The 12,684-nt window shown below is 37.4% G+C and overlaps 1 protein-coding gene across 5 annotated transcripts in view; it reads right to left on the minus strand.

Annotated features, from left to right (window-relative positions):
* Positions 1–12,684, minus strand: part of adcy1a (adenylate cyclase 1a) — a 48,836-nt gene that overhangs the window by 27,862 nt on the left and 8,290 nt on the right. For all 5 annotated transcript variants that reach the window (XR_008384676.1, XR_008384677.1, XM_053614234.1 and 2 more), the window contains exons 2-4: positions 8,626–8,775; positions 3,537–3,655; positions 1,762–1,873 (exon numbers count right to left, since the gene is read on the minus strand). Coding sequence is in view for 3 of the 5 variants with exons in the window: in XM_053614234.1 (XP_053470209.1) it covers positions 1,762–1,873; positions 3,537–3,655; positions 8,626–8,775 (381 nt within the window). In the remaining 2 variants the exon portion in view is untranslated. The remainder of the gene's footprint in view (positions 1–1,761; positions 1,874–3,536; positions 3,656–8,625; positions 8,776–12,684) is intronic.

The following is a 12,684-nucleotide window of genomic DNA, read 5'->3' on the forward strand; positions in this document are numbered from 1 at the left end:
CACTCACACCATCTGTGGTAGAAATATTTTCCAGCTGCTGCTAGGTTTTCAGACTAAACAAAAAGCTGTTGTTTATGACAATATTAATGTGTGAAACACTTTTTCACACTCTTCATAAAACAATTTAGAATTTAGCAAATGATCTAGTAATGTGATGTGTGAGGCGTACCAAATGAAAAGTGACAAATCCCAAGAATGAGCGAAAGAGGGGTAGCAGAAAGATAAGAGCAGCAGAGTAACAAATAAAATAAGAGATGACAAGAATGAACAGATTCTAAATTGAGGTGTTTAATACAAGGATATCATTCGCCAGGGAAAAAAATTAAATAAATTAGTGTTTCCCAAAGTGTAGTGTTTTACCGAACACTTTGACTGAATCAGATCATTTCAAACAAGTAACATCATCAAGAAGATTAATAAGAGCAGTGTTTGGGTCAATTTATAGTACTATTGATATTTGGACAAAACATTTACAATATATGGCCAAACGTATGTGGACGTATTTGGTTCTTCCCCAAATTGTTGCCACAAAGAACCACATATTTACTAAAGCACACAATTGTATAGGATGTCTGTATGCTGTAGCATAACAAATTCCCTTCACTGGTACAAAGGGGCCCAAAAATGGTCCAACATGACAATGCCTCTGTGCATAAAGCGAGCTCCATAAAGACATAGTTTACCAAGTTTGGTGTTGAAGAACTCAAGTGTGTCCTGTACACAGCCATGACCTTAATCCCATTGAACACCTTTAGGATAAACTTGAACACCAACTGCACCCGAGATATCCTCCTCACCCAACATCACTACCTGATCTCACTAATGCTCTTGTGGCTGAATGATCACAAATCCCCACAGCCACTCTCCAAATTCTAGTGAAAGCATTCCCAGAAGAGTGGAGGTTATTATAACAGAAAAGGGGGACTAAATATGGAATGGGATGTTCACAAAGCACATATGCGTGTCATAGCCAGTTGTCCACAAACTGTTAGTAATATAATATATATTAACATTCAAACCCTCACACCAGGATAAAGATGTAAATCTTGAATTAAATATTTGAATTAATCCCCCAATATTGAATTAAAAAGAAAACATGATTCCTCTATTGGTGACCTGTGACCAGTTTAAATGTATTATTACATCCTACTATGAGAACCACAGCCAGTGCTTCAGCACCATGGACAGTGTATGTATAGCACCATGTCCCTGTAGGAGATTCTATAGGTTGAATATCAACAGTCTGAAACATATCAAAATAATAAATTTTTACTCAAATGTTTTGTATGCCGCATTCTTCACCAACGTAACGTAACCAAGCTAACCTCCATCACTACACTATTTGAATAAGAATGATATGTAATAAATAATTTAGCATTTTTTAAAAACATATTGGGCACTGCCACCTTCATCCATAAAGTTGATGCTTTTCATAAATATTATTAGACTTGCCGGGCTCATGAAAAAAGCCTAACTTCACCACTTCTCTGCAAACACAATCAGTCTTGAAAGTCACGTAGGTATCATGGTACAATAACAGGTATTTTCAAAATACCCTGTAAATACTTTACATTTACATTTATATTTACGTTGCTTCAGGATACCTCAGAGAAAACATCTTTGAAATGAAGTTTTTGATATGCTGATATATATCATTGCCATAATCTGTGCAACTGTATTCAAATACTATAAACGCACATGTGTCTATAGATAAGAGAACATCCGTCTTTCTTTTACACACACTAACACATGAGGACTTACTGTGGCGAGCTCGTCAAACTTCCCGAAGAGTTCGTTCAACAACTTGACCAGCTCCTGAGCTGTGCATTGAGAAGCCAAACTGGTGAACCCAACAATGTCTGCAAACAGGATACTAAAGGGAAGGAAAGAACGAATGTTGGTTTGCTAAATATAGTAATATAGATGGGTGACAAATTAGCGGACAGAAATAGGGGCAGTGAGCACAGTGGCCCATGATATTGCAAGGTCAAGAAAGGCAAGCAAATCAACAGAACTAATAGGAACATTTTTTAAACTGTCAATCACTAAAAAAAAAAAAAAAAAGGTCATTAGTTTTTCAACACAATTTTAAATATATGGAACTATGAATAAGAACCTTAGGAAGATTAACATTTGTTGAACAGCTGACATAAATGATGGTGCTTTGCCCTGCCTTTAGTTATTGATGAGACACTGCTTTATAACATGTAAGCCTGGAGTTATATAGTACTTTAATTAGTACTTAAACAGATGGATTAGTTTACTGGTCTAGACATTCTGTTAAAATAGTAGAAGTAGTGCAAAAAAAGGAAATGGATAGATTTTTAGATTTTGCTTTCACATGTATATCCATACATCCATCCATTTTCCATACCGTTTACCCCATACAGGGTCATGGAGAACCTGAAGCCTATCCCAGGGAACTGGGATCAGGGTAGAGGGTTGCCCTAGATGGGATGCCAACCGATTGTAGGGCACAATTATACACACATTCACACACAATTTTGAAATGCCAATCAGCCTATAATGGATGTCTTTGGAATGGTGGAGGAATCTGGAGAACCTGGAGGAAGCCCTTGAAGCACAGGGAGAACATGCAAACTCTGTGCACACAGGGCGGAGATGGGATTTGAACCACCATCCCCGGGGATATGAGGCAAATGTGCTAACCATTAAAAGAATTGTTTGTCAACGGTAAAAAATATATTTTTTTACCATACATAAACATACGGAAATATGGTAAAACTATCATCATACAGCATTATGATTATTTTTGATACCTAACAACATTTAACGATGTACTTTAACAATGTAGAAAGTAGACCATGACCATGACCAATCTACTTCTAAGTAGATTGGTCATGAGCTACCTTAACTTTTAGTAGAAAATGGTCTTTACTTTTACTTAAATATGACTACTGAATATAACACAGCTTAAGTGTCTTGATTATACATACAGAAATAGTCCAAGAATGGCAAATTCAGTTCAGGGCCCTATGAAAATAGGTCAGGCCATCATTGCTTATGCAAAACCTGGGATCAACTCAGAAACCCTCCAGCTTTTCGGCGCTGGGCTTCCTAATGTATTCTAAAATAGTATATCACTGCTGCTCACACACTGTTCTTTGAAGGCAATGTCTATATATACATGATCTTACAAATGACTGGCAGCGTAAGATCTGTCTCTGTGATACATGTATGTGTGATTTCATTCCTATGACTCCCTCAGTCCTCCCCCCCTTTCGCTCTCTCTGTCTCTCTCTGATTGTGTGTGGGCAGCGAGAGCTAATTGAGCAGCTCTTGAGTTGATAGGGATAGCTTTGGGAGCTGTGCAGACTTTGGCTGCGAGCCACACTCGGGAGGTTGCATGAGTGAGTGGAGAGCAGTTGACTCCTGCTGACTCACTGAGCGTTCTCATTCCCCGTGTCGGTGTAACAGAAGTGACACCTACAGTCAATTAACTGTCAATTATTTCCCATTGACTCTTTCACCCATCCCCCCTCTCTCTCTCTCTCTCTCTTTCTCTCTCACTGTACCTCACATTGTCATGACGTTGTATGTAGATCTTGTGGAAGATTCTTTCTGGTGGTTTGAGGAAGTCCTCCTTCATCTCCATGGCAACGTTTCTGGGTAGCAGACTCATTAGAAGGCGTTCCTGTAAGAAGAAGAATAAACACTGATTTGCATAAATAGGCCCCTCCCATTAAACGTCCCTCCCCAATCAGTTAGGTTATAAGGGATATATTCTTAGAAAGGGGTTCTAGAGGGATTCTTTGGATAGGTTATTATTCTACATTTCGTAGGGTTCTGCAAACTATAGAACCTTGATCCCCAGATGAACAAACCATCAATTTACTCTAGTTATAACATTAAAGTGTTAAAACACTTCTTCTTCAGTTTGCCCCTCTTAAAGGTTCTATGCATAATACCATAACAGAGGGTTTCTCTTTCAGAATAGTTTGCATAAACTTTAGAAAGCTAGAGCCATTAAATGATCCAAAGAACTCATCACAGTTAACTGGAGAGCTTGTTGCTAACAAAAATGAACAGGGAGGCACACCGATATGTGGTTCTTCTCCTAAACTGTTGCTATAAAGTCAAAAGCACACATTTGTCTAGAATGTCTTTGTATGCTGCACGTTTAAGATTTCACTGGAACTAAGAGGCCCAAACCTGTTCCAACATGACAATACCCCTGTGCACAAAGCGAGGTCCATAAAGACATGCTTTGTTAAAGTTGGAGTCAAAGAACGCGAGTGTCCTGCACAGAGCTCTGACCACAACCCTTCTGAACACGATTGGGATGAATAGGAACGATGACTGTGTGCCAGGACTCCTCGCCCTACACCATGACCTCGCTAATGCTCTTGTGGCTGAATGGGCAGAAATGCCCACATCCACATTCCCAAATTTAGTGAAACAGCAACATGAAGGCCAACTTTGGTGTTCAAGAAGCACATAGGAGTTGAAAATTGAAAGTGTTCTCTTACAGCATTTTTTCCACCCAACCATTCCTCTTATTCCCAAGTTTAAAATTTTGATCTAAATGCTGCTGGAATGATCTGGGGTGCACGTGTTTTAGGTTGACAAGGGTTGGCTCATTACTTTTCTGATTATTGCTAAGTGGGTGATATCAGTGGGAGATCACAGCTTGGCACAGCTTGGTTGGCATGGCAGAGGTAAGTTTCCCTGGAAACACTTACAGTTCATTGTCAGCCATGCGTTGCTAAAAGCAGGTGATAAATGTCTTTTTGATTAAGCATGCTGTTACCAGTGAGTCAGGACACCTGCTCAAAGAGAGCTGGTTGCAACTTGACTGAGCTTTGGACTGTACTGGGCTTTGCTGGACTATATAGAATAGGAAAGGCAGTGTGTTTGTGGCAACCATCAAGCTGGAGAAAAGGGTCTGTCTGATTGACGTCTGTCTACGATATGACTTTTCTCTACTTAGACTTTCTCCATTTATGACATTTAGCAGGCACTCCAGAGCGACTTACATTTATCTCATTTATACTTCTGAGCAGTTGAGGATTAAGCGCCCAACAGGGGCAGCTGGCAGTACTAGGGTTTGAACTCATGACCTTCCAAGCAGTAGTCCAACACCTTAACAACGGAGCTACCACTGCCGACTGAGTGAAAAGACTTAGACCTTTCTCTACTTCTACTTGTACTGACATCTTTTTTACAGGGACCAGTCCTGTTGGGTTGCTCCCCGTAAAGAAAAGTGCTCTATAATAGAGTTGTTTCATGTAACAAAACAGAACCAAGGCACTGCCTACAAACTCCAGTTCTCTGTTATGGAGGTGGATTTGCTGTTAGCTTTCACAAAGCACACAGGTTTGGACGCAAATGCAGACAAAGCAAATGGAGAAAGAAGTAATAGGTAGTGTGAAACAGGCAGAGACTCGGGCAATCAGCAAAAACAAGCAAAACTAGGCAAGGACATGAATTGGAAACCAAACACTAGAATAAAAATAGTGTTGTGGAAAGAGTCAGGAAGACCAATGGCCTCACCTGGTCAGTCCACACCAAGACTGTAATAATGTCTACCTGCTTGAAACTTTACTTCCTTCCAAGCTCAAGAAGTTTGGACTGGACCCTAAAATCCTCAACAACTTCTACTTCTGTACTATAGAGAACATCCTAACAAAGAACAGTTTTTATCTGCTGTCTATCAGGTTCCTAAATAGCCTGTAGGCCAGTTCATTTACATTCCCAGGGTCACTTTACATACTTTTTTCCATTGCCACTTTACACTTTACTCTGGCACAATGCAATACTGTCTTGTACTCAAATCATTTTCTCTCTCTCTTCCTTCTCTTATGTATATTGTATATCTTGTCCATCCATCCATCCATCCATTTTCCATACCGCTTATCCTACACAGATTGCGGGGGAGCCTGGAGCATATCCCAATGAATTTAGTGTACAAGGTGAGGGACACCCTGGACAGGGTGTAAACACACTGTAGGGCACAATCACACACACATTCACACACTTTGTAAATGCCAGTCAGCCTATCAGACCATTTGGAAAAGCCAATCAGGCTTTGGACTGGGGAGGAAACCAGAGTAATGGAGGAAACCCCCAAAGCACGAGGAGAACATGCAAACGCCTCACACACAGGGTGCAGATTTGATGAACGCCCAACCTTGGAGGTGCGAAGCAAACATGCTAACCACTAAGCCACCGTGCCCCCTTTGTATCTCTTGTATTAACTAAGTTTAAGCTCTTGTGTGTTGTACATTCTGTTACATGTAAACAATTTACCTGAGCTTTGCCATAAGAAATTCAGTGTATATATGTCTCAACTATGTACACTGACTTTACTTGCAAATAAAATTGACTTGACGTGCTTACTGACTCTACTGAAATTTATATATTAATTTTGTGGAGTTGAGTGTGTACTACAATAAAGATATTTAGTGTGTGTGTGTGTGTTAATGTACAGAGTGGGTGGTGTTGCCATCTATTTGGGGAGTTTGTTAGGTAGGAGGTGGATGAGTCATTTGCAAACAATTATAACCAATTTCAGTCGCTAAGGAACAAGGAGAAAGTGTTATCTCTAGTGTAGTTGAGAAGAACATGTATATCATCTCTTCATTTCTTGCCTCATTCTAGTTAATTAACAAATCAGTCGGTGATAATTTACTTCTGTACCCATCGAGGCACTGATAAACTGCCATGTCAGGTCGCTATGTTTTATGAAAATTCTCAAGTTAAAGGTCTGAGCCATTCACTCTGCTTTCACAATGGTGTTGTTAAAAAATATTGCATGTGCAGATACTTATATATTCTGAAGAATTTGTTATGTTTGTTGTGCTGTAGCTCTGCAAGGTGTTTGAATTTTATATGCACCGTGTCTATGTATTGGTCAGTTTCCCCATTAGGCCTTTGGTCTGAATATGATCTGAATTCTAATTCAGTGAGCCCACTACACTTGCACGCAAAATCCCAATCACTGTGTGTGTGCGTGTGTGTGTAAGTGTGTGTATGTGTGTGTGTATGCGTGTGTATGCGTGTATGTGCGTGCGTGTGTGTGTGTGTTTGCAGATGAAAGTTGACCTTTAACGTAGTCAGGGAGGAATGAAAGCAATCTGGCAAGGTAATTACCTGTCAAATTTGCGACTTTTTAACTTGAGAGAGAAAATGAGATACATGATTATTTGATTTCAAGCATGTATGTGTGTGTGTGTGTGTGTGTGTGTGTGTTGTTGTGTTTCATTTTTGTGGGGACTAAATGTCCCCACAAATACTGGGATATCTGACAATTCTGACCATTTTAGCTGGTCTACATTATGAACACAGATTTTATTTTAAATAAAATAAAATAAAATAAAATAAAATAAATGAATACGAGCCTTTCAGTTACTAAGATTAAGGTTACAGTTACATTTAGGTGTAGCATAGCATTACAGGTGTGTCTCAAAAAATTTGAATATCGTGGAAAAGCACATTTTTTCCGTAATTTAATTCAAAAAGTGGTACTTCATATATTCTAGATTCATTACACATGAAGTGAAATATTTCAAGCCTTTGTTTTAATTTTGATGATTACAGCTTACAGCTCATGGAAATCAAAATTCCAGTATCTCAAAATATTAGAAGAAAGAATTTATAATACAGAAACGTCAACCTTCTGAAAAGTATGTTAATTTATGCACTCAGTACTTGGTTTGGACGAATTACTGCATCAATGTGGCGTGGCATGGAGGCAATCAGCCTGTGGCACTGCTGAGGTGTTTGTTATGGAAGCCCAGGTTGCTTTGATAGCGGCCTTCAGCTCGTCTGTATTGTTGGGTCTGGTGTCTCTCATAGATTCTCTAAGGGGTTCAGGTCAGGTGAGTCGGCTGGCCAATCAAGCACAGTAATACCATGGTCAGCAAACCAAGTCCTGCTGAAAAAGGAAATCAGCATCTCCATAAAGCTCGTCAGCAGATGGAAGCATGGTGTGCTCTAAAATCTCCTGGTAGACACTGCATTGACTCTCGATTTGAGAAAACACAGTGGACCAACACCAGCAGATGACATGGCACCCCAAATCATCACTGACTGTGGAAACTTCACACTGGACTTCAAGCAACTTGGATTCTGTGCCTCTCCACTCTTCCTCCAGACTCTGGGACCTTGATTTCCAAATGAAATGCAACATTTACTTCCATCTTCCCCATGATTGTGGTTGTGTACTGAACCAGACTGAGAGATTAAAGGCTCAGGAAACCTTTGCAGGTGTTTTGAGTTAATTAGCTGATTAGAGCTCTTCTCAGGTCGACATTTCTGTATTATAAATTCTTTACTGGAATATTTTGAGATACTGGATTTTTTATTTCCGTGAGCCGTAAGCCGTAATCATCACAATTAAAACAAAAAAAGTCTTGAAATATTTCACTTTGTGTAATGAATCTAGAATAAAATGAAAGTTCCACTTTTTGAGTTAAATTACGGAAAAAAATTTAACTTTTCCACGATATTCACATTTTTTAAGATACACCTGTAATTAACTGCATCAATAATTATGTCAGTGAACAGTCCTCACAAAAACAGTAAAACAACCTAAACATAAACTGCTATGAATTCACAGGAGCGACTCCATGTTAGTATCGCTGTGTGTGGTGTTTTTGAGACCTGTTTTTCATTTTCGTCTTCCAGCTGCAGGCGTTCCTGGATGCAGCTCCTAGCTTGCAGAAAGGCCTTCCTCTGGGCACGCTCAGTAAGGACTCGAACAAATACACCCGACAGGTTCACACCAATCAGCAGCACTGCATTTGCCACCAGCTACAAACACAGAAAGTGTAATGGGAAATGGGAACCACTTTGAGTGTGTGTGTGTGTGTGTGTGTGTGTATACACAGTGTATATATTTTACATTTACTCAGCATTCAGCACTGAAATACTATGTTCCAGAAAAATAGTTTGGTGTCACAAGATGGGGTTGTGGAGAGGGTGAAAGAAGAGGGAGTGAGAGAAAGAAACAAGGAAATTAAATATAAAAAGGAGGCTAAAAATTACAGGAAGACAGAACACAAGACAGAAAACAGCAGGATGTGCATATTTCCAGAAAGGGATTATTCAGTCATTCAGCTATATTCAGTAACTGGTCAGGGCAACGGCGGATCCAATGCTTATCCCAGGAACACTGGACGCAAGGCCAATCCATCACATGTGCATACTCATTGACTAAAGGCATGTTTTGGGGAAGTGGAAGGAAACCAGAAATCCCAGAGGAAACACACATAGACACAGGAAGAGCATGTGAAACTATACACATACAGTAACCTGAGCTCAAACTATAACACATACCATAACATCAACTCACATACTCAATAGCGTCAAGGGCAAGGAGTTTAGCACACTTTAGTAAAAAATAAATAAATAAATAAATAAGAAGAAGATAATGAAGAAAAAAGAAAAGATAATACACACACACACACACACACACACACATATATGTATGTATGTATATGTGTGTGTGTGTATGTGTATATATATATATATATATATATATATATATATATATATATATATATATATATATATATATATATATATATGTTCCAGTGTTTTCCCACTTCATCCCACTTATCGATGGAATTGCCTACAAGAAACAAAAAATCATTAATTATCTGACAACTCAAAAATATGACTGAATACAAAAAAATTATTATATGGTGAGTTAAAAACTTATGCTTTTGAAAAGTTTTAAATAGTCAATAAAATATATTAACCATAAATGTACTTTATTCCTCCATTTATCACTTACTGCCCTTTTTATTTTAAACTTTTTTAATTTATCTACTTGCTATTTCACTCACGCAACATCTCCTAATCCCCTCACCGTTTATATGATAATGAGTGTGGTGTATCCAAACCTATCCAGGCATTAGACTTGTCCAGGGGGTTTGAGTTTGATACTGATGGTTAATGCAGACTACACTCCTGGGCAAAAAAGTCCAAGGCCAAAATGGCAAATATTAAGCTTTTAATGGTCTTAACAACAAATCATTGGTCAGGAAATTAGCAAGAATTAAACAAATGCGCTCCTGAGATGTCCTGTGCCACAATTTGCTTAAATAGTCTTCTTGTAAGCAAAGGTAAAATCATGATAATGTCTGGGTGTACAAAATTTTCCAAAACTATCTTCTGGGATGTTTTTTTTTTTCTTAAAAGATTAGTTGTAAGAAGACTATAGGACGATTTTCAGGACGGAATTGTAAAATGTTGTCTTGCGAGTCAAATGAGTGTTTGCCTGTATCTATATGAAGCGTAGTGCTTTAATAATGCCATTATTAGCAACAAGATCTGCTTCATACTGTATATGTGTGGCAGCCTGGGAAAACCCATATTCTGCCACTAAATATAATTTTACTTTTACTTAACAAAACAAAACAATATAGAAATGTTCTTTTTTTATTATTTCCTTACTAACCTTGCCTCAGCTTACTGCAGAGATCAGGTTCGGTAAATAAGGAGCCAGTTTAACAAATGAGGCTGTAAAAATGGTCAGTTTGAGAGTGAAAAGTAATCAGTCAAGTTAAATGCCATGACTGACATTTATGTCAGGTAATAAGACCAGAGACCCAGATGTGGATGAAGGTTGAGCAGTACTTGGTGGTGTAGCTCGTGTAGTGATTAATCATTTTACATTATAAACTTTGTTTCCTTGATATAGCCTGTCAGCTCAGAGTAATCAGGTTAAGATCATTACTACTGAAATAATATAGAGATGACAACAGCAACACCGGAGACCACATCTAATGTATAATGTAAATATAATGAATTCCAATAAACTTTAATGACTGCTTTTTTTAAAAAATAAAATTAAATAAAGGATATTAATAAACATGGAATGAATGCTGGATGGTTGGGATTTCTGAATAGCATTTCAAAATGTAGGCTATGAAAAAAGTTTTAGACAATTTTCTTTGTAATGTTTATCATTTTGATATTTTATTCATGAAATTAAATTAAAACATTAAATAGCTGTTGTTTTTAGACAATCTGTGTGGTGCTGCTGGTCAGTAGAGTTGGAAACGTAATCATCAAGTGCAATTTTGGGGGTAACCAAACTTGCTGTAACTTGCTATAGTGCTAGAATTTCCTTGTGGTTGAGCAAATTATGTCAAATGAAACACCAATGGTGTCAGTACAGAAAAACCTGCAATTTCCAAAAGTTTATGTAATAATAAATGTCAAAAATTTCAACATGTGAAGGCTTTTCCCAGGCCATTATACGTGTACATAGTAGTTTGTTCAAAAATTGGTAACCTAACGCATGTGCCTGACTGAAATATATAGCATTATTAATCACTGCTTAGTAATCCCACAGCATTAATAAATCAATAAGAGTGCATTTACCCTGACTGTGCACAAGATGCCAAGTCACAGTTCAAGCCAAAACTATCTGAAACGGAATAGATTCACTGCTGCCATTATCATGCTGCAGTATTTCTATGCGGTCATTAATAAAGCACGATAATACTTCATACATGCAGACTTTAGATTCCGTGCCAATTCCTTGATTTTGCATAAACAATTATCTATTAGTCATACATAAGTACTTCTACGACATTAACAGAGCACTATACTTTATACAGATTCAGACATAAACATTCAACTCTATTTTCGTTTGTTTATTTTATTCTCCCCTATTTTTAAGTGTGTTTATGTTCTTGACATTGAAAGGTCTCACAGAAAAACCAAAAATGCATGTATACTGTATACTAAGCTAATGTGACTAAATCATTATACACTATAAATAATATAGTTAATACAGAGGAAAAGTGAAAAGTTTTTTAAAAATAAAAATGGAACAGTAAATGACAAATAGAGCAGTAATATAAAGTTATATAAAAAAATTATTATCAACTATTAGGAAATCATTATTTTAATTAAAGACTGCTATTTTAACTCACTTCATAATCAATTTGTGCATTCTATATCCTCAGACAATAATTTTCTTTATTCTGAGAACACAACAAAAAACCATTTTTTCCACCTGAAATTCACATATAATAAAAGTGTTGTCAGTAAACAATTACAGTATATATAACATGTATTTTATTATAATCACTCAAATTCTTATTCAAAACTATTTGTAAAATAAGCTCTGTCCTTCTGCTGAAATTGTCTATGGTAATTGCACATATACTACAGATGTAGTAGGTGGAGATTGAAAGTTTCTGAGTATTCCTATAATGTCAACTCCTTAAACTCCAATGACATGTCTGCAGGGCCAGACTTCTCCCTCTCATAATGATATCTCATATCATATCTCATACATACCTTTTATTTTCCCCGTAGTTACTGAATAATAGGCTTTAATTTAGTTTTTTATTTTGATTTAGCTGCAGGATGTAAAAAATATCTCATTATCAGTCAGTGTATCCAAGTTATCATTTTGATTGATTTATATTTAAGTAGTCTCATATCGAGTCTCCCTCGCAGCTTCACCCGTGATTTTAACTAGTTGCACTTACCCTGGTTTGCAGATATCATTAAAGCTATGCTGTTTTATCAAAAGTTATATGTTTTACTGAATTATTAGTCTTCTTCTGGAACTCAATTAACGAATCTTGTGTGGTAGCACTACTTGTATTGTTCTCTGCTTGATACATAGCTTTGCTTGTATTTTTCTCATTTGGAAGTCGCTTTGGATAAAATGAATAAATGCTAAATGAATAAATG

The sequence above is a fragment of the Ictalurus furcatus genome, chromosome 25 (assembly GCF_023375685.1).
Source record: "Ictalurus furcatus strain D&B chromosome 25, Billie_1.0, whole genome shotgun sequence".
NCBI classification, from domain to species: Eukaryota; Metazoa; Chordata; class Actinopteri; order Siluriformes; family Ictaluridae; genus Ictalurus; species Ictalurus furcatus.